At 40.1% G+C, this 23,697-nt stretch overlaps 1 protein-coding gene across 2 annotated transcripts in view; it reads left to right on the top strand.

The window, feature by feature from the left end:
* abat (4-aminobutyrate aminotransferase) overlaps positions 1–23,697 on the top strand; it is a 169,863-nt gene that overhangs the window by 50,195 nt on the left and 95,971 nt on the right. For both annotated transcript variants that reach the window (XM_060840698.1, XM_060840700.1), the window contains exons 3-4: positions 15,388–15,485; positions 19,250–19,279. In XM_060840698.1, coding sequence (XP_060696681.1) covers positions 15,388–15,485; positions 19,250–19,279 — 128 coding nt within the window. The remainder of the gene's footprint in view (positions 1–15,387; positions 15,486–19,249; positions 19,280–23,697) is intronic.

The raw sequence follows: 23,697 nt of genomic DNA, 5'->3' as shown, positions 1-23,697 counted from the left end.
ATTCACTGCAGCTCATTGATCACAGGAACAACAAGTTAACAAAAGTTGGCATGAGTTTGGAGCTGGGCAGTTCCACTTTGAATGAGTTCACATTTACAGACGGTGGAAGGTTTGTGACTGGCTTCATGCTCATTGGCATCACGAGTCTGAAGCCACAGAGGTGTGAAGAAGGGTTCATCAGATGATCTCCAGCGGGTTGCAGACAAGAAATATTATGTAGATGGAATTAGGCAGTCTTGCTGATAGAGAGGAGATGGAATCAGTCTGAAGAATGGCATCTTCAAGGATCATTTGCATGCGTTTGATAGATGGGTCCATTTTATGAAATATTCTCTCTATAACATATCAAAATTTCCCTTTGCTTCCAGTATTTAAAACATTGTAAAGTACCAGTCAACACAATGATGTTTACTCTACTCAGTCTTAAATCCTCAAAGATATGTACAGCACAGAAAGAGGCCAATTGGCCCATCATTTCTATGTCAGTCAACCAAGATCTGATGACAGTAATCCAAATTTCCAGCCTTTGGCATATAAGGCTGGAACCTATGGCACTCCAAGTTGACATGAACATACTGCTTAAATGTTACAAGTGAGTTCATCTATCAAACATATTAAATGATCCTTCAAGATGTTCTGCTTGGGACTGGTTGAGACTGGCTCCATATGTTTCCCAGTTTGTAAAATTTGATTTTAAAATTCTCATCCTGTGTTCAAAGCCATCAATGACCTCTTGCCTCCCTAAATCTTCTACGTTTTCTAGCTCCACACTTTCTGGGATCACTGAGCTTTGTTAATTATTAGCTCTTACATGTACTTCTTTTGATCACTGTACCATTTGGGACTTTACCTTCTGCTGCATCAGCTCGAATCTCTGGAACTCCCTTCCTTAAAGCATTCTTCCTGTTTCTGCTCCTTTAAGATGCTCCATGAAATCTGACTATCTGACCAAGATTTTGGCGAACTTCTAATACCGCATTATAAGTTGCGAACTTGGAACTAATTTTATGACATTCCTATGAAATGATTTGGAATGTTCTTACCACAGTAACTATGTTAAGTAAATTCCAAGGTGTTAATTCACATAGATTCAGAGATAGACATAATGGAAATAGACCCTTCAGTCTACCACATCCATGCTGACCAGATATCCTATATAAATCTGGTCCCAAATGCTAACGTTTAGCCCATATCCCTGTAAACCCTTCCTAGTCATATACCCATCCAAATGCCTTTTAAATGTTGTAATCATCCCAGTCTCCACAACTTCCTCTGGCATCTCATGCCATACAAGCATCATCTTCTGCATGTAAAAGCTGCCCCTTAGGTTCCTTGCAAATCTCTCCTGTCTCACTTTAAACCTAAGCTCTCTAGTTTCCCCATGCCAGGGAAAAGACCTTGTATATTTACTCTATCGGTAAACCTTTATAAGGTCACCCCTCAGCCTCCGATGATCCAGAGAAACTCTCTTTATGGTTCAAACCCTCCAACCCTGGCAACAGTTTTGTAAATCTTTTCTGAACCCCTTCAAGTTTCACAGGAAGCCTTGTTAAAGAAAGCTCCAATGTCTACAGTGAAATTGTAATTAACTTTCTACTAAAGAAATTCCTCCAGATACTTCCACAATATTGAAACTGTTGAATATTGGGGTCCCTTAAAAACTGAATTTTCCTGAGAACTCATTTAACAGCTATTACAGCAGTAATGAACTTCCCAAAAATTGAGCATGGAAAAACAAAGGGAAGATTACAAGAAACGTGGAGTTCATGATTCCCCCTGCACCAAACACATCCTAATATAAACATATTGTTATTGAAAAGAAGAATGTTTTGTTCTTAGAAAGAATGCTAAACTAACCCTCAGATGAAGGTGTACAAGGAGACAACTATCATCCAACAGCATGAGTGGCTGTCCCATGGCCTACAGCCGAAAGGGTTCAAACAATTGATTGACACAGAGAAAATACCTGCTCTGAGAAATATGATATAACAATAAATGCCAGGGCAGAGAAAGTGCTGTCAGAGGGCAGTCTCATCAAACAAAACATGTAAACATCAGTTCTCAAGTGGACCGCAGAGAGCAGTCTTCACCAGCACAAGAGTGACCCATGGAAAAGAGAGAGCAGGATATGCATCCACTACTTTAATAAGACCAAAACACTCCATATCAAAAGCCTGTGTCCCCTCTGGTATCAGTGAACCATCCTTAATTGTCATGGTTGGAATCACAGAATCCCTCCAATATATCGAGTCTGCACCGACCCTCCCACTCTTTACCCATAATCCTCCAATTCCCATGGCTAATCCACTAAATCTGCATGTCTCTGGACATGATGGGCAATTAGCATGGCCAGCCCACCTAACCTGTGGGAGCAAACTGGAGTACCTGGAGGAAACCCACGCAGACCTGGGGAAATGTGCAAACACCATCACCCATTGGAATTGAACCTTGGTCCCTGGTGCTGTGAGGCAGCAGTGCTATTCACTGAGCCAACATGCCAAAGTTGTATATATTCTTTGTCTAATTAACTAATGTTTTCTATCTGAACACCTTTTTCTTCACAAACTCAATGAACTTCCAGAAAATTATTAGCTAACCGTGAGAGCAAACCCCTATAATGAGCAAAATGGTGCGGCTGCACTTGGAGTATTGGTTGTCATGCTATAGGAAGAATGTGGAAGCATTGGAAAGGGTGCAGAGGATGTTGCCTGGTATGGAAGGAAGGTCTTATAAGGGTAGGATGAGGGATTTGAGGCTGTTTTTGTAAGAAAGGAGAAGGTTGAGGAGTGACTTAATAGAGACATACAAGATGATCAGGGGATTAGAGAGGGTGGACAGTGAGAGCCTTTTTCCTCAGCTAGTGGTGGCTAGCACAAGGGACATAGGTTTAAATTGAGGGGTGATAGATATCGGATAGATATCAGAGGTAGGTTCTTTACTCGGAGAGTAGTAAGGGCGTGAAATGCCCTGCCTGCAAAGTTGTAGACTCGCCAACTTGAAGGACATTTAAATGGCCATTAGATAAATATATGAATGATAATGAAATAGTGTTGGTTCGATGGGCTTCTGATTGGTTTCACAGATCGGCGCATCATTGAGGCTGAAGGGCCTGTACTGCGCTATAATGTTCTATGTTGAAATAAATTTATTTTTCCAAGCGCACTAAAGAAAGTGTCTTAGTAACTTTGTCATTGTTTATTCTGGTTAGGCATCACTCCCTGTTACTATGATGCATTTGGGAAAGTGGCTGATTCTCAAATCTCACTAACTCCCGGAGTTGCCACAAAAGTTAAAGATTTTATTAAAATATACGAAATTTCTAATTTACCTCTCCGACGGAATCAGGGTAGAAAGCACTGACAATTTTCCTGTACTTAACAAGAACAACTGTTTCTTACCTTACTTCTGGATTTAAGGTTAAAGCTGTTTTATTACTTGTTAAAAAGTTTAGTGCTTTGTCCATTTGTAGTTTGTAAATTTAAATTGCGATGTTTGTTTCTGTAGGCTAACTTTTCAGACTATATATCCTTGTGTTCCCACCGACTGTCAGTTTTACTTTGCATAGTCTTGCAATCTTGCTTTTAAAACAGATGCAGCAGCTCTGAATCAATTTTTATTGGTGATGATTAAGCATACTTAACAGAATTGCTGAATATGAAGATCTGTTTTATACCCGAGTTTTATCAAAATACATTACAACTCAAAGCTGAGCGACAGTAAAGATTTAAAACTTTTAAAAGTTATAATAATTGATAGACCTTATGTGGCATTCGCCATGGGTAAAGTGGGATTTCAATACTAAATGTTGATATTTAGATATAGTTTAGCAACCAAAACATAACAGTATTTCATTTATTATTGTAATGCAGAAAACATATTTAAGCAGCCGCTGGTATCTCAGGGCAAAAATATTCACTTTCCTTGTTGACACTGTAACATAGAGATCTCACTACTGCAATTTTTGTGCGACCATTTACCAAGTGCTTTTGAAAATTGAAAGTTCAAATAGTTTTCTTCTTCACACTGGTTACTGTATCTATATACGCCCTCTACTTGAGCCTCATGCATATTTGCTCTTCTGAGAATATAGGTTTTACTTGTCTGACAAGATAGTCCGGCAAATTTAGGCTAGTCAGTTTTATTTGATGCGGAAACTTGGAGAACCAACAATTCATTTCAAAACTATTGCTCCCCTAAACCAACATGAGTTGATTATGGAAAGCCAGTATTGATATATTAAGGCAAAATCGCGTTGACTAATCTGCTGGTGTTTGTTTGAAGAGGGAGCAAAGAAAATTGACGTGAACAATGTCGTTGATGCAGTGAACACAGACTTTCAAAGGAGATTGAAAGAATGCCACATAATAGACTTGTGGACAAAGTTATAGCTCATAGAGTGAAGGGATAGTAGCAACATGGCTGTAGAATTGGCTGAGATTTACTGCATATTTTAATGATGGAGGGGTTCTCCATCCCAATATATGTAAATGATCTATATCTTATGTATAGGGAACAATTTCAACATTTGCTCATGACATTGATCCCAGAGCATTGTGAATTGTGAAGAAGACAGTGAGGACTTAAAAAAGGCATACAAATGTTGGTGGTATGGGCAGATGAAGCTGAATGCAAACAAATCTTAGTAAAACAAACACAGAGAGTCAACTTGAAAACGGTTGTAAGTGTGGAGGGACCTGAATATCTTTAACTGAATACAAAAAAACAGATTGAGACAGAATTTGATAAAGCATACAGTAACCTAAGCTTTGTTCATCATGACATAACATACAAGAGCAAGGAGGTTGTGTTGAACTTGTATAAAACTTATGTAAACCACTGTTTCGGCCTCAGCTACAGCATTATATCCAATTTACGGGCACTGCACTTTAGGGAAGATGTGAATGGAATAGTGAAAATTCAGAAAAGACACAAGAATGCTTTGAGAGGTGAGAAACTTCGGTCAAGAAGATTGATTGGAGAGGTTAGGACAGTGGAGAAAAAAATGCTGAGGGGATATTTGATAGAGTCAGTCAAAATCAAAAACAGAACAATAAAGAGAAAATGTTCCTGCTGGGGAAGGATCAGGAGCAAGAGTTTAGATTAAGATAATTGGTAAAAGAAGCAAACCGAACATTAGAAAACCCTTTTCATGCAGCTAGTCATGAGGGTCTGGAATGCACTGCTGAGGTTTTGGTGGAGGTACTTTAGTCGAGGCATTCAGAAAGGAATTAGATAGTTACCTGAAAGGAGATAAATGCAGAGCTATGGGGAGAATGTGCATTTGATTTAGTGCCATTCAGTGAACTGCTGCAAACATGACAGGCCAAATGGTCTCCTTTTGCTGTATAATATTTTGTAATAATAACTTGATTTTTTTTTCACTTTGTGACACAGTCAACTGTAAATTTTATGCCCTATCTACCCCTTAGGTGGTAGAATACCTCATTCTTTTCTACCTAGTTGCACTATAAATTTGGCATTGCAGTTGCATTGGAGCAGAAGAAAGATTGCAGCACTCCTGATTCATACCTACTTTCTACACATGCACGTGTTCATGTTATTTCTTGCTGAAGGTGCAATAAAATTTGGCGATGGTTTCCAAATTTACAAACCCATTGTTTCTAGCATCATCTAAGCAATGAAGAAAAACAATGTTGAAGAAACGATTTAAATTATTTGATCACTTAACTTTCATCAACAGGACAAACACAAATAATAGCCTTACAGAGAAAAGGGTTAAGTCAGAAAATGGAAATTGTTCATGCAGTTGTAGTGTTATATGTGTTTAAAATCCAAACCTTGTATTGGTCAGAATATTGAGTACAGGAGTTGGGAGGTCATGTTGCAGCTGTACAGGATATTAGTTATACCACTGTTGGAATATTGAGTGCAATTCCGGTCTCCTACCTATCGGAAAGATGTTGTGAAACTTGAAAGGGTTCAGAAAAGATTTACGAGGATGTTGCCAGGGTTGGAGGATTTGAGCTATAGGGAGAGGCTGAACAGGCTGGGGCTGTTTTCCCTGGAGCGTCGGAGGCTGAGGAATAACCTTATAGATGTTTACAAAATTATGAGGGGCATGGATAGGATAAACAGGCAAAGTATTTTCCCTGGGGTCAGGGAGTCCAGAACTAGAGGGCATAGGTTTAGGGTGAGAGGGAAAAGGTATAAATGAGATCTAAGAGGTCACTGTTTTCACACTGAGGGTGGTACATGTATGGATGGAGCTGCCAGAGGAAGTGGTGGTGGCTGGTGCAATTGCAATATTTAAAAGGCATCTGGATGGGTATATGAATAGGAAGGGTTTGGAGGGATATGGGCTGGGTGCTGGCAGGTGGGACTAGATTGGGTTGGGATATCTGGTCGGCAGGATAAGCTGGACCGAAGAGTCTGTTCCATGCTGTACATCTCCATGACTCTGACTCAAACCTTGTATGTGGTGTATAAGATAGTATTAGAAATTATCTTAATATTGCAATATGTAGCTGGTGGTTAAATGTTCAACCAGCTATGATAAAAGAGATCTTCAAAAGCATGTCACGAGATTTTAGGGTGTAACAAAAACAAATTGCTGGAGAAACTCAGCAGGTCTGGTAACATCTGTAGAGAGAAAAAGTCAAGTCAAGGTTTGGATCTAATGACAGTTCTTCAGATTGTCAGCAATTTCTGTTTTTGCTTCACATTTCCAGCATCCGTAATTCTTTCTTTTTGTTTAGATATGATAATTTGTACTTTCTTGTACAAAAATAATGCAGGTGCATTCTTCCTGCCTATATCAGGCCTGTCCAGCCCCATGAGGATTTTATATGTTTCTATGAGATCCTACCTCAATCTTCTAAATTCTAGCAAGTACAAGTCCAGCCGATCCAGTCTTCCTGCCATCCTGAAATCAGTCTGGTGAACCTTCGCTGGTCTCCCTCAATAGCAAGAATGTTGTTCCTCAGACTAGGAAACCAAAACTGCACACAGTATTCAAGATGTGGCCTCATCAACGCCCTGTACAACTGCAACAAGATACCCTTACTCCTATACTCAAATCCTCTCAGTATGAAGGCCAGTGTGCCATTAGCTTTCGTCACCTCCTGCTGCACCTGCATACCGATACTCAGTGGCTGTTGCACAATGACACCCAGGTCTCATTCCACCACATCTTTTCCTGCCACCGTTCAGTTAGTAATCTGCTTTCCTGTTTTTGTGACCAAAGTGGATAACTTCACATTTATCCACATCATATTGCATTTGCCAAATACTTGCCATGCAGTCAGCCTGTCTAAGTCAGCTTGCAGCCTCTTAGCATCCTCCTCACAGCACACACTGCCACCCAGCATAGTGTCATCTACAAATATAGAGATTTTGCATTCAGTTCATTTGTCCAAATGGTTAATGTATATTGTGAACAGCTGGGGTCCCAATACTGAACCCTGCTGTACCCCACTCATCACTGCCTGCCATTCTGAAAAGGATCCATTAATTCAAACTCTCTTGCTTCCTGTCTGCCAACCAGTCCTCTATCCATGTCAATACATTATGTTTGATACCATGAGCTTTGATTTTGCTTCCTAATCTCTTTTGTGGAACCTCATCAAAAGCCTTTTAAAAGTCAGATACACAGCATCGACTAAAAGGGTTCTGTCCTTGTGGTTTATGTGGAGGTTAATAGGGTGGAAGGTGAGGACTTAGGGGGACAGAACCCTTCCTAGTCCTCACCTTTCACCCTACCAACCTTCACATAAACTGCATCATCTGCTGACATTTCCGCCACCTACAAACGGACCCCACCGCCAGGGATATATTTCCCTCCCCACCCCTTTCTGCTTTCCACAAAGACCGTTCCTTCCGTGACTACCTGGTCAGGTCCACGCTCCCAACAACCCACCCTTCCATCCTGGCATCTTCCCCTGCCAATGCAGGAATTGCAAAACCAGCGGCCACACCTCCTCCCTCACCTCCATCCAAGTCCCCAAAGGAGCCTTCCACATCCATTGAAGTTTCACTTGCACATCCACCAATGTCATTTATTGTATCCATTGCTCCCGATGCGGTCTCCTTGGGAGACTGGATGCCTTCTCGCAGAGCGCTTTAGGGAACATCTCCAGGACATCCGCACCAATCAACCCCACCGCCCCGTGGCCAAACATTTCAACTCCCCCTCCCACTCTGCCGAGTACATGCAGGTACTGGGCCTCCTCCACCGCCGCTCCCTCACCACTCGACGCCTGGAGGAAGAATGCCTCATCTTCCACCTCGGAACACTTCAATCCCAGGGCATCAATGTGGACTTCACCAGTTTCCTCATTCCTCTCTCCCCTCCCCCCACCCCCACCTTACCCCAGTTCCAACCTTCCAGCTCAGCACCATCCTCATGACCTGTACTACCTTCCCACCTATCTGCTCCACCCTCCTCTCTGACCTATCACCTTCATCCCCACCTCCATCCACCTATTATACTCTTGGCTACCTTCTTATCAGCACCCCCCCTCCTCTATCTCTCCACCCCAGAGGCTCCCTGTCTTCATTCCTTTGATTTGGAGATGCCGGTGTTGGACTGGGGTGTACAAAGTTAAAAATCACACAACACCAGGTTATAGTCCAACAGGTTTAATTGGAAGCACACTAGCTTTCAGAGCGATGCTCCTTCATCAGGTGATAGTGAAGGGCTTGATCGTAACACAGAATTTATAGCAAAAATTTACAGTGTGATGTAACTGAAATTATACATTGAAAAATTGTCTGTTAAGCCTTTCATTTGTTAGAATACAGTGATAATTTCACTTCTTTCATGTGTAACTCACAAAACCTTTTTTTAAAAGTTGCATTCTCGGGTTAGCTGTTAACAATGGTGATAGCTAGACAGTATGTTGAAGGTGTTGGCCCCCTGTGTTCTCTGTCTATGTCATGATGTTTAGATTGATTCTAATCACCATTGTTAACAGCTAACCCAAGAATGCAACTTTAAAAAAAGGTTTTGATTTACACATGAAAGAAGTGAAACTATCACTGTATTCTTACAGATGAAAGGCTTAACAGACAATCAATTTTTCAATGTATAATTTCAGTTACATCACACTGTAAATTTTTGCTATAAATTCTGTGTTACGATTGAGCCCTCCACTATCACCTGATGAAGGAGTGTCGCTCCGAAAGCTAGTGTGCTTCCAATTAAAGCTGTTGGACTATAACCTGGTGTTGTGTGATTTTTAACTTCATTCCTTTGAAGGGCTTTTGCCCGAAACGTAAATTTTCCTGCTCCTCGGATGCTGCCTGACCTGCTGTGTTTTTTCCAGCACCACTCTAATCTAGACTCTGATTTCCAGCATCTGCAGTACTCACTTCTGCCTGCCTGAATGTAGCCCATATAATGTGATAATGGTCAAAAACTGTGGCACTGGAAAAACACAGCCGGTCAGGCAGCATCCGAGGAGCAGTAGAATCATGTTTCGAGCATAAGCTCTTCATCAGGAATGTTCCTGACTGCACTCAAGTAGGAACACAGCAGCAGGCCTGGGAACACGATAGTGTGTTGGTGGCAGGCAACAGGCAGTGTTCCAGCAACCCTCAGTACATGCTCAAAGAACAACATTTGATGCTTGGGGACCCTACAGCCCATGAAACAGAAGGGGTCAGGGCTGTAGATCACAGGGAACATTCATGATGAAGAGTTTATGCCCGAAACGTCGATTCTCCAGCTCCTCGGACGATGCCTGACTGGCTGTGCTTTTCCAGCACCGTACTTTTTGACTCTGATCTCCAGCATCTGCAGTCCTCACTTTCTCCTAATGTGATAATGGATCTAGCGGTAGGTGAAAATGGATAACTGCTAAAAGCAATCCATGGTGTAGCCAGACAAGGTGTGGGATGGAATAAAAATCGTAGAAGGATGGATTCTGGATTAGTGGTGCCGGAAGAGCACAGTAGTTCAGGCAGCATCCAAAGTGCAGCGAAATCAATGTTTCAGGCAAAAGCCCTTCATCAGGAATAAAGGCAGTGAGCCTGAAGCGTGGAGAGATAAGCTAGAGGAGGGTGGGGGTGGGGAGAAAGTAGCATAGAGTTTTACCTCATAGAAGGATGGAGTCAGGCTCAAAAGTTATTGAACTCGATGTTGAGTCCTAAAGGCTGCAAGGTCCCCAAGCTTAAAATATTGTTCTTTGACCTGGCATTTAAGGTTGCTGGAACACTGCCTATTGCCTGCTTCTTCAACACACTATCGTGTTGAAAAATGTGTTGCTGGAAAAGCGCAGCAGGTCAGGCAGCATCCAAGGAGCAGGGGAATCGATGTTTCGGGCATAAGCCCTTCTTCAGGAATGAGGTTGGGAGCCTTGGAGGATGGAGAGATTAATGGAAGGGGAGTGGGACTGGGGGGGAAGGCAGCGGAGAGTGCAATAGGTGGATGAAGGTAGGGGTAATGGTGATAGGTCGGAAGGGAGGGTGGAGCAGATAAGTGGGAACGAAGATGGACAGGTGGGGCAGATCATGAGGGCAGTGCTAAGCTGGAAGGTTGGAACTGGGATAAGGTGGGGGGATTGGTAAATAAGGAAACTTTTATTTGTTTATTTATTTGGTCAGGTCATGCACAAAACATGTACATTGTTCCACCCAACCAGTGCTACATATTTTTCCTTATCTCTTCTAACTGTACAATCCCAGGATGGTTGAAACACGTAGATGCTAATTATAAACGCACATAGGTTAAGACTCAGGTTTCTGACAATGTTTACTGCGTAACTCTTCTGCAAGTCTGTATTACATTGGTTTGCTGGATAGTTGAAATATTTTTAACTGATCACAAAGAAAGGATATCGAGAATGAAGTGCAGGCATTATTTTATTAGCTTTATTTTATTTAAATATATTTGCATACAACCTAACTTAATGGGCAAGGATTTGGTTTCTTCAGTCACAAGATTGTGCTCAGCAGATATGGCCTTCTTGGATAGCAGCCATGTAATGTCTTGGGGTTTTCTGTTTTCTGAGAAACTTAATTTGATATGAAAGGAGTCACTTCGCAGAAATAGCTGTAGTGTAAGAGTTTAACTGTATTCTCATGTTGTTATTATAAGTGCCAAGTAACTTGAAGAAAAGTATGTTTACATTGATTTCTGTTAAAGTATTATCACAAACTTATTTATGATGTACATTCTATGAAGAAACCAATGCTATTGATGTATTTTTGTACAGTAAAGTTCTTGAATGTATGTATGTGTATGGTTATATATTTCCAATGTGTATGTACATATGGAATTAGTCATATAACCTGGCTAGTATGTTGTTTGTTATTGGTTATACTACAAGAGCTTTCTGTGTGTATGGTGTTTGTCACTGGATCACTGCTAAATAGAGCATTTTATTTCACTCTGAGAAATTGTGGTAATGTGAGAGCAATAGAAACACAATCTGCCTGCTTTTAGAAATCCAGTGAAGTTATTTATTGAATATTTTTTATTACCTCTTAAACAGGGGCTTAAATCTCTTGTGGCATTGAACTGTGACTCAGATTAAGCTGGGAGATAAAAAGAATGTAAAATGGAAGGGGATTAAATATGAGTTCAAACACTCCAATGTTTTGCACTCATCATAATACTCAGCCACTCCAGCGTCCCATGATTCTTATAGTTCAGCTAAGACATTCTTATTACTTTATTGAGCAGGTATTTTTTATCTTTAAAAATATACTTTATTCCTAAAAATATTGTTGTGGGGAAAAACACCAGTCTCGGAGTCAAATGACAGAGTTTACTGCACAAGGAAATACCAGAGCTCCAGGGAGAGAAAGACACCAACAGCACAGTGGTCAGCTGCAAGTCTTCTCTCGACCCAGAGCACATGTCAAGAAACCTTTATACCTCTTGTGATACAATAGGTCAGTGATGAGATTATTGTCTTTATAACATGTTTTGTTTATGGCAGTCATTGCAGAATCTTTGATAGCTTTGATACAGTATTTGTCAGTTCCAGTATAGCCTTTGTTAATTTCCACGTGGTCATTATCAGTTTCAGTGTAGACATTGTCAGTTTCAATGTCTGTACGGAAATCCTTTGCTGTAGTAATGGGTGCTAATTCCTCTTTGAGAGAAGGATGATTACTGCAACCCTGGCTATTAGCATTTTGTATTGAGTCTGTATCAAGCTGTAATTATTTCTATCAAAGGTATTGGCTAATGTATATTCTCTCCACCACCTGCCTGAAACTAATTAACTGGGTTGTGAGTGCATTGTGCTGGCCACAGGCAGTGTCTGTATCTTCTCTGCTGTTCCTCTCCATATTGTGATCCGGCGGCCATCAAGTGTGTCTAAGTTGGCCAACTGATGGCTCAGTGCACATCTTGTGTGGCCGTGTGCCTAGTGTCACCCTGTCCTGTGCCATCTCCCTCTTCGATATCTTTATATACATATCTAGTCACCGAAGCAATTCAGTTCTGTACAGTAGCATATGAAGAAACAACCAAAAAGTAGAGTTTCACTTTATTCAGCAAAGGCATTCCATAGTTGTATGAGACTATATTTACATATATTTGTGTCACCGGAGTCCAATAACTGAATGGACCCCCATTTACCTTCAGCAGAAAGACCTTAGATGATGGTCTTTCCCCACTGCACCTTGGTGGCAGCTGCCCCAAGCTTTAGTGTGTCTCACAGAACATAGACCATGGAATGAGCTAGTCTGCAACACTCTGTTGGGGTCAACTCCTTGATCTGGAAAACCAACAAGTTTTAGGCAGACCAAAGAGTGTCTTTCACTGACTTGATGGTCTTCAGGTGCAGTTGATGTTTGTCTCGGTGTATCCCTTGGAACAGATCATAGAGCATAGAGTCCTGCTTCATAGAGCTACTCAGGATGAGCCTCAACAAAATTCACTGCGTCTTTCTCCAGACTTCTCTTGCAAAAGCACATTCCAGAAGGTGGTAAATGACAATCTCTACATCCCTGCAGCTGCTTCAAGGGCAATGTGTGGTGGCATAGACTGACCAGGCATACATGAAGAACGTCACAGATACTGCTTTTCACAAGCCAAGTGATGACCTGGTACTTTGTGAAAGGTTCTGGATGATGAGGCATTCTGCAAACTGATTTTGACAGGCTGATAATGGAACAACTCATCAAGATCCACCCGCTCCTTTTCCTGCAGGGTCTTGACGACACTACATGTTGACCTATTCCTGATAGACATGTGAGAAAAGATGTTTTTCTTTGCAAATTTCTCCACAAAGGACAGGTGATATGGAAAAGTCCAACTACTTGGAGTGTTCCACCACAGCGAGGTGAGACCCATCCTTTGCAACATCAGGAACAAGTAGAACCTCAGTACAAAATGATACTAAGTGGTTGCGTACTGAGGTTTTACGCACAGCCTGATACAGCCACGCACAAAGGTGGCCTCCAGGATAAGGGCAGCACTGGGTACAGCCCTGTCCCCATCCCTGCCCCACGTATCCAGAGTTTTGTACATGGTGTCACTGCGGACACGATCCATCTTAGATCTCCAGATGAAGTGCAAGATTGCTTGGGTGATTGCAACAGCACAGGTTCTGGGAGTGAATTAATTTCTGAGTAACGCAATTTCAATTGTCCCACCTGTTTGTTGAAGTAACCCAGAAAAGATTGCTGGATAAGTCACATTACAGTATAGCTTAGTAATGTGCTTTACCAGAAAATAGACTGCAATAACCATGTAAGAAGAAGTATTTGTTATAAATTATTTTAAAAATAGCTGATTTTCTAAACTCAAAAAATACTTGATATTTCCTCTTTATCTCTTTGTACATATTTTCTGCCCTCTCTTTTTCGGATCCCAGACTTGCTAGTAGCTTTTTGGTACCTCACCCAATTAGCTATTCTTGAGGAATAAAAAGGTTTATCATTATTCAGTCATCCAATACCTTAGGCAGCTCTGCCACTGGAGACAAGGGTGGTTTAATGTATTGTGGTTATTTAATTTACAAACAAATAATAAGGCATAGAATTTCTAAAGTACATTATGTGGATAAGAAAGGCTCCAGAAAGTGTTAAAAAATAATTTCAGTATTCATCAGATACTATTTAATGATATGTTTATAATAAAGAAATGACAGTGATGTGATTTGTCTAATATTAGATGCCACCAGTTTATAGTTATTGAGAGAGGATTAACACAAAATTGACGAGAAACAATTAATCACGGTAAAACATCACAAAATTAGCTCTGAGGAAACCAGGAAATTTGGATTTTTTCAAAGTACTTTCCCACGTATCACAGACATGTAGCGTCTCGCAAAGCTCAGTAGATGGCAATTACAATTGGGGTAAGTCCAGTTACAACTGAACTGGGAAGATACTGGATTCCATTAGCAGTGTAACAGGTCATGCATTTGACCACTAAGAGTTTCCATGTATCCCTCCAGGAAAGGCAATAATTTGTTTTTCTCCATTATGTTCTAACAAGATAAGAAGAATGGGTGTGGGCGGATTACTCTTCGGAAGGTCGGTGTGGACTTGTTGGGCCAAAGGGCTGTTTCCACACTGTAGGGATTCTATGATTCTATGAAAAGATTTCACTGGTGGTTTGGAATTTGACTGAAGTATAATCTGTAGTGTTTCCATTTGCCTAACAGAATTGATCCTAAGTTGTCTGACCTAAGATTCTCAGATTAAACAGAAAATAACAGCTCCCTATTATACTTCCACCCCAATCCATGCCATAGCCTCCCATTCATCAGCTACATACTTGACTGTTTTACCATCTTGTCCTGTAGAGTCCATCGAGAACATTTCTGCACTCTACCCTCGTACTCCTGCAATTTTATTTCTCTCAAATGCCCACCCAATGTCCTTTTGAAATCATTGATCGTCTCCACTTCTCATTGGCCCTGAGTTCCAGATTGTTACCACACTCTGAATAAAAATTAAATCTTCCAGTTTGTGAATTGCAATTCATCTGATTATATGGTGGACGCCAGTCACTAAACAATAGAATTGACACTGTCTCTGATTATTAAATCTTTTACATTTATATTTGTGTTGGCAGGAGTAGTTGATCAGCAGGTCCTGTTGAAACTTCTACTTTTTTGGGGTTTCTGAACTTAAGGAGAAGTCAGAAGCACATTTTCTAATGCAGCTGCCACGAGCGCAGTTAAGTTAGCTTTTCATCATTATTTGCCGTGGCAGAAAGAGCTGCTCTTTTAAATTACACTCCATCCTTCATCCCACAAAAAGTATGCATGCATTGGTGGTTGCATTCAAAATCACAAAATATAACATGGAAATGACCAAAACCCAAGCATTGTCTGCTCTCGTGTGCCTTTTTATATATATTATTGTTAGTTGTGTTTTCTAAACCTCAATACAAGTATTCCAGTAGATATTATCAAAATATTACAATTGAGTTAAGAGACTATTATATTTAATTTTGTAAAGGATCTCGATATGTTAGTCAGCCTGCGAACAAGACAGACGTGGATGTCGAGTTTGATGGACCATTGATGAAAACGGAAGTACCAGGACCGAAATCTCGGGTATGTCAATTACACATATTCTGAAAATTATAGCAAATAATTTTTCGAAAATTGATGCATTAGTGTCACAATGTCATGCTTCGTATTATCTGTTCAATATGGAATTAAAATTCCAGAACTTCAGTTGGTTCTTGGTAAAAAGTGATGGTGAAAGTCAGCTTTTAAAACTGTCATCTAGTTAAACTTGAAACTCTTAACTATTGCTGTAAGGTTAATTTGAATGTGTAAAGATACTTGGAGCACACTGATTAATAGAGTGATAATGAGATCACTGATTTATGCTACTTTCATGTCAATTTGCTGATTTCATTTGATTGTTTGTATTTTTAAGTCTTTTTTATCTCTCAAGGTCGTTGACTCTCTTGCTGTAGTGGGATTGTATGTTTTTCATATATTGCAGGATCTATACATCTGGTGAGAATATGTTAGTGAATTAACTTTGACATGCCAAGAGCTTCACAACATATATAGATTATATTTCATGTGTGATCTTTAAGTATCATCATGCTATTTGATCACAGGAACATCACAGATACATTTGATTTCTACCAGATATCCACACAAGATTCTCTTTAAAGAGACTTCAAATTCCACTTGTTTCCACTTGTTTTCTTTTCCATACTTAACCAAGTCACTTAGCATTATTTCAAGTGAGATCAGACAACTTCGCAAAGTCCAGGACTGAACCTGGGAACTTTCTAGTCAACATAGTGCAACAGTTCACTGAATAAGTTCATTGGATCATGAGGGCAGCTGGTAAGTCGCCTATTTATGGAACGAATTTTGATTCTGACAACAACAGAACCAGTGCTCATGTGCAAAGAGTTTGTCCCCACTTGTGGATCTAATTAACCTTCACTTATATTAGGAGAAAATGTCAGGAAGGCCAGCTGCATTGGTACAGCATCGTGTGACATTATTGAAATATATGGAAGTGTCCCACATGGTAGACTACTTTTCTGAAATACTGTAGCAAACCTGACAGCGAATGCCCACAAACAAGAATAGTCAGTACAGCTTGGTTGCGGGAAAGATGTTGGATGGAAAGAATGCCCTGTTCATCTTTTGTTAGTGCCACCGGATCCTTCAAGACCATCTTGATCAAGCAGCTAATACAGGGCTGCATTGTTGACTGAACACTGTGTGGTCCTTGAAAACTAAAACCTCTGACCTAGAGGCAAGAGTATTACCAACTGAGCCCAGCTGACACACTGTAGATGTCATCATTATTCAGAGCTATTCTACAGTGTGACTGATTTTGGCTGACTTGGTTTGAAATGCTGCCAGCCTATTCATTTAGCCATTTGGTGGCAGAAAATGAATCAGTTGGTGGCAGAAAATGAATCCCTGATCATTGACAGTACCACTACCTTTAACAACAATGGCACAGTGTTTTTTCACATATCTGATTTCCTCCCAGTGTGCTTTTAAGTTTTAATAACATTTAAATTTGTTATATGCTATTAAAACTTTTGCATCTGTTCTAGAAATTCTTCGTGCTATGCATCTCTGTCTTTCCCATAAGTAAAGATTATGCCAATAACAACCAGGAGTTTTTTAAAAATAACTAACCTCTAAATGGAGAATCACATGGCTCGGCGCTGAATGAATGAGATCTCTCAGCTCTATGAACTAAGCTCTACAATCCTTCCTATCAGGAATCCAGTCTTCCAAAAGAATATGATGCAATGATAAATATGAAATAACATGTGGAGGTCTGGTTGGCTTAGCTAGCACATGATTCACAATAATGCCCACAGCGTGGTTTCAGTTCCTGATCTGGCTGAGGTAGACTTAGGATCTGCCTCTTTGGCCTGTCCCTGAGCATGGAAAGCAATGGCACCCATCATTGACAAAAAATAACACTGCCATGGAAGCACCTCAGGCTGAAACCTCAGCAGGAAGTGAGCCAAAGACCTGCCTTTAGCCACAGCACTCGCGAATGAATGAATCTCACATATAGAATATCAGTTATAGCAATTCTTCCACATAAATTCAGTTGCTACTTATAATATAAAACATTATAGGGTGCCTCATGACTACAGTCTCTGGAATTAAAATATTAATGAATCTGACAATCTGAGCTCATGGATTGCTCAAAATCCTTATACTATTTTATTCCAGCAGAATGTACCAATTTGACTGGGACAAGGGTGGATTTAGCAATTGACAGCCTTTCTTGCCTTGAGGCAAGCCAGTAGATATTCAAATTAAATTAATTGTTCCTATAAGCCATTGGTAACTAACTTGTGTTGATTTTGAAATAAATTGTTATTCTAAAACATAGTCACATAAGAAGACATCTTCTCCCCTATGCTCTTCGAGTATTGGCTGGACTGCGGACTCACTTGCATGGAGCCCAGGCATTCTGGCAAAATGGCACAAAAAAATCCTGAAGCATCATATATGCATTGGAAGATTTCTTGGATTGGTTATCTGCCCCTTCTATTTTAATTGACCAGTAGCTCAGGGCTTGTGGAGGTGGAATATCCACCCACCTGGGACAAAAGGTGCATGCTCATCCAGTTAACAACCCTACCCAATGTTAAATCTGAGCCCAAATTTTTCCCACCTGGGGCCAGGCTTGGGAAACAAGGGAGGGGTTGGTACAGATGGGTGGGGTGGAAGAGACAATGCCTCCAATACAAATTCTTAAAATTTAAGAGAAATTTATACATTGTTTTTAAAAAATGTTTCCAAAGACATTAAGCTGATCGGCCGTAACATTTTGTGTGTCTGACTCGTAATCTGCGGCACAAAGAGTATAGTCATACAGCCAAATGTTAGCTTTCCTGATGGACCCAGTGGGCAAATGATGAAAATGATGATATAGTATTAAATTCTGTGAGTCAGAAAAACTGGGTTCAACTGCTGGTCCTGTGTTTGTCTTTATGAAGCAAATGACCTCGAAGCTCAGTATGTAATAGCAGTGACCTGCACAGTTATAGGCAAAATGTCAGGTTTACTCTTACTCTGTGTTGTTGGCAAATCTCAGACTGGAAAAGAGTTGAGATTCAACTTAGAATGGTAACCTGAGACCTGAGCAAGGGAACGTTGGTGTTCTCCCTGCCAGGCAGTCCTGCAAGGAATCGGAGTCAGGAAGAGAACAAGCTAATTAATTCACGTTGTTTATCATAATTTTAATTTCCTTTTAGACCAGGAGTAGGAGTACTTCTTTGAGATCGACAGGGAAGCTTTAAGCCTTCCCTGCTCTGGATTCCTTCTCCGCCTGGGACATTTTCATGTCCTTTCTCTAAACCATATACATTCTTTGGTGCTGGTCACTGTTCCCTTTGGTTTTAACAGACATATTATTGCCTCTCAGCTTCCCAGTTGCTTTGGTCATGAACTGAGCAATTAAGGCATCCATATGGGTGCAAAGTATGTCAGACCTGCCTACTGTCTCTCCTGAAGGCACACTTCACCTGCTACACTGCTTTCCCACCTGGAGTAAAGTTCAAGGCCAATTGTTGTACAACATGGGAGGTGACAAAAAGAAAAGTTGCAACTCCTCGGGTTACTCAAAGCAGAGACTTTGCACGAGACATGACTTTGCATGAGAAGTCTTTTAAGTCACTTTTCAGGAGATAACTTGTGTGAAGCAGGGTGATATGGAAGAGACCAGATTGCTGCCAGTGCCTAGAAAGCATAGTGTGTGTGCAGGCAAGGAAGGACAGCTCTATGTTGTTTCACATTTTTGTTATTTTCTGTACTGATGTTTTCTCAGTTCTATGATTTTTATGTGTGTGTCTGATTATTTACAGGAGTTAATGAAGAAGCTGAATGAGTTACAGGTGAGCTTATTGATGTTTTATAATGTTAATGATACGTTATTTGCTTGGGAGAACTTTGGAATAGAGGAAAATTTTGCACAGACATTATGTTTAACAGCTGACGTGAATCAAGGCTTTTGCATCAAAATGTCATGTGATTAATTAACCTGAAACTGTACAGTTAATTTAAAATGTTCCTTCTAGCAACAATTTATTTCTCACAAAAATGTATTTTATTTTGCCACAGCATATTAAGAATACAGCCATTTATTAAAGGCATAATTGTTTTTAATACTCTAATTGTATTACAGCATGTTTTCAGGAAATCAATTGATAATGTTCTTAGAGACTGCTATTGGAGGCTATCTGCCTTATTTTTTTTTAAGACTGAATACACAATAGAAAAGCAACAATATGGTTCTTTTAAGTCACAAATTTGGGTCTTCCATTTGCTCTCCCATTGTCAGTGCCTGGTGCATATCTGTATAGGTAGTGAGTGAAAAAGGACACTGCATTGTGCACAGGTGAGCTAAGTCATTCCCCTACTTGTGAAGATTGTGCTCCTCACGGATTCATGTGATATCTGTGGGGAGATGGAAGTTGCCGCCAATTCTCTCTGCTTGACTGGATCTAAGATTTTATTAGTTTAGAATGAATTTTAACAAAAAGAGCTCGTCTTAACAAGGTGTAGTTTATTATATAATAGCATGACAACTTGAGTGAAAACTAACTTTAATACATATGTGTACATTGTGACAGTGTTAAAAGCACATTAAACAGTTCAACAAAGATGGCTACTATAATAATGTGACAAGACTGAGTACTAACCTTTCAGCATTCCCTGTACTTTCTGATGTTTTGGAAATGCTAACTATTGTGTTATAACCGACTACAAAGACAACTGTCTCCCACTGCAACAGAATTGCAGGTTACACGCATCCTAGAAGATATGTTAACTTTTCACTTAACTACTGGTTACCTTAAAAATAGGGACATTGTTAATCTTAAATAGCAATAACTTGCATATTGTTTAATAATGTCCTTGGTTTCAGGAAGGAGTCCAAATTCCAAACCTTGATTTAGCACTCTGACTTTCTTTGTGAGGATTGTTGATAAGCTAATCTGCAGTGGAGGATCTGTAGACAGTTCTTCTCTTTAAAAATCTTTTCAAAAATCTTCTGAGGACCTTTTCCTTAAATGTAATTTCTGCTTCACTCAGTTTTACTAGCAGTGAATACAGATGCAGATTGGTGGCTGTTTCTTAGACTGGAGGCTTTACTTTAGTAGCTTGAACTTCGAGGGGGTTGATGCTGTGATTTGCAGCAGCACTAACCCTAAATTGACTTCTGTTTCAAAATTTAAAACGGTGAACAATCACTTTACCTTCTTTGACTCTATCTCTCGTTGTGTGTTTGTAACAGTGTCTATGTTGCAAATCATACACTCCATGTCAATGAGTGTGTGAAATTAACCATACTCCTGGTTTAACTTTGTTGTAGTGTTGTAGTCAACAGACGAAGTGGGAGTAATACTATCCAACTGTTTAATGAAAGGGGAAAATTAAATCACAATCTGCTCACAGGTAGGTGGTGAAAACAGGGAAAGAGATTAATTTGAAAATGCACAATCTATACATAACAACAAGCTGCATTAGTTACTGAGAAATTATTACAAAAACTATGGGGAACTGTAGATGATCCCTCTGTCCCCTTCATTAACCAGAACTATTCTCCTGATTTAAGATCTTAAATGTTAAGATCATCCCTGTTCTCTTTGAACAAGCTTTTGGTTACCTGTCCTAAAACCCCATCTTAGTGTCTGAATCCATTTTCTTGATTATTCTCCTTATCGAACTTTGGAATAGTTTCCTTTATTGTGAACTATATATCAGTTAATTTCTTGTTGAAACAGAGAAGGCTGAGAGAAAATGTAATTTAGGTAATAACATTATGAAGCATTTTATAGAGTGAATGGCAAAAGGGTATTCTCTGTCTTTGTGGTGCAGGTGATAAAGTTTCATCTATTTGAAATTAAAATTTAAAAGAGGTTGAGGAGAAAGGTTGGGACAGTACCAAAGCAAAATATAGTGAATACTGAAAATGTAAAGAAAAAATGGAAAATTCTGGAATATATATAAAATAACTGCAGAGACTGACATCCTGTCACCAAATCATCCTTTATTTACTTGTCCACAGCACACTGTCTGTGGCCAGCCAACTCAGAGTCAGTCCCTGAACTGAGGAGATTCTGAATTCCCTGTTTATATTTTTTCTCTCTAATATAAATAGGGGATTTAGAATCTCCCCTGTTTATGTTGGTTAGGCAGGGCTTCCTGATTGACCTAGGTTAACAACCCCAGTCAAGGATGCCGTCCTCAGTGAGATCCACCCGGTTCCAATTGCTACAATTCAGAGGGCCAGGCATCATCTGAAATAAAAATTTAATGTTCCAGGCCAATGCTTCTACCTTTCAGAGTCTAATATCCTGACACTAAGAAAATGTTTTTTTCACAGAATGGCTAATGCAGAATCCATTTCCCATTTAAAGGGAAGATATTTGAGGCAATGGAAGATAAAAAGCTGTAGAGACACAGGGTATTGGAAGCTGTTTTAATTTTAATTCATCCTGGAATTACAGAAGGGTTTATAACAAAATTTTTGCTATGTGATCGATAACCTTTCGCACAGGTGTAGTGTATTTGCACTGTTTCTAGAATGCAAAACCTTGCTTTGTTGTTTTACTTATGGTTCGTTTTCCAGTCTTTAATAGGTTAATGATTTCTAGTTTGTAAGTTAGCCATTTGACTAAAGTAACTATATACAGTTAATAGGTTTGAAGAACATTGAAAGAATCAATGTGTCTTGTCAGCATGTTGCAGAACTATTCCAATTATGCAAAATGAGTACAGGGTCAAGTTATTTTGTCATGATCATGGACGTGGCCAGGGTCATGTTTTTCCTCAGGTAAACATGATTAACATGTTTACAATGACAATAGCTACTCATGTTTTCGTTAATTTGTTATATTTCATAGTATGTATTTCAGAAAATCACTGGAAATTAAAATCCTTTCCAGTATCCTTATGTCACTAATTTAGCTGAAATATTGTATATTGGGCTAGGATATGGATACATTCTCCAGTTTCCACAAGATGTTGTTTGAGGCCCAGCTTCCACTCAAACCAAGCACAGTCCTTCGCACCAAATATGAAATGACTGAAAAGGAATCCACTGGCATGTTCTTATGCAAACCCTTAAGCTCCAGCCTAGAACGATCATAGAACATAGAACAGTACAGGCCCTTCGGCCCACAATGTTATGCTGAGCATTTACCTTAATCTAAGATCAGCCAAACCTACACACCCCTCAATTTACTGCCGTCCATGTGTTTGTCCAGCAGTCACTTAAATGTCCCTAATGTCTCCGACTCTACTACCACCACAGGCAATACATTCCATCCACCTACCACTCTGCGCAAAGCACCTACCTCTGACATCTCCTTTATATCGTCCTCCAGTCACCTTAAAATTATGACCACTCATTACAGCCATTTCTGCCTTGGTGAAAAATCTTTGGCTATCTACTCTATCTGTGCCTCTCATTATCTTGTCCAATGCTATCAAGTCACTTCTCTTTCTTCTTCCCTCTGGTGTGAAAAGTGCGGAGTCACTTAACCAGGCAGCATCCTGTTAAATCTCCTCTCCACCCTCCCAAAAGCATCTGCATTCTCCCTATAATGCGTTGACCAGAACTGGGCACAATGTTCCAAGTGTGGTCTAACCAGGGTTTTAGACAGCTGCAGCAAAACTTCATGGCTCTTAAACTCAATTCCCCGTTAATGAAAGCCAAAACGCTCTATGCCTTCTTAACAACCCTTACAACTTGGATGGCAACTTTGAGGGATCTATGTACATGGACCCCAAGAGTTTTCCCTGGAGCATTGGAGGCTGAGGGGTGACCTTATAGAGGTTTATAAAATCATGAGGGGTATGGATAGGATAAATAGACAAAGTCTTTTCCCTGGGGTAGTGGAATCCAGAACTGGAAGGCATACGTTTAGGGTGAGAGGGGAAAGATATAAAAGAGACCTAAGGGCAACGTTTTTATTCAGGGGGTGGTATGTGCTTGGAATGAGCTGCCAGGGGAAGTGGTGGAGACTAGTACAATTGCAACATTTAAAAGGCATCTGGATGGAAATATGAATAGGAAGGGTTCGGAGGGATATGGGCCAGGTACTGGCAGGTGGGACTAGATTGGGTTGGGATAACTGGTCGGCATGGTTGAGTTGGACCGAAGGGTCTATTTCCATTTCTCTACATCTCTATGACTCGATAAGATCCCACTGTTCTTCCACACTACCAAGAATCTTGTCTTTAACCCTGTATTCAGCATTCAAATTCAACTTTCCAAAATGAATCACCTCTCATTTATCCAGGTTGA

Source organism: Hemiscyllium ocellatum, chromosome 20 (assembly GCF_020745735.1).
Source record: "Hemiscyllium ocellatum isolate sHemOce1 chromosome 20, sHemOce1.pat.X.cur, whole genome shotgun sequence".
NCBI lineage: Eukaryota > Metazoa > Chordata > Chondrichthyes > Orectolobiformes > Hemiscylliidae > Hemiscyllium > Hemiscyllium ocellatum.
This window is presented reverse-complemented; position numbering and strand designations above follow the sequence as displayed.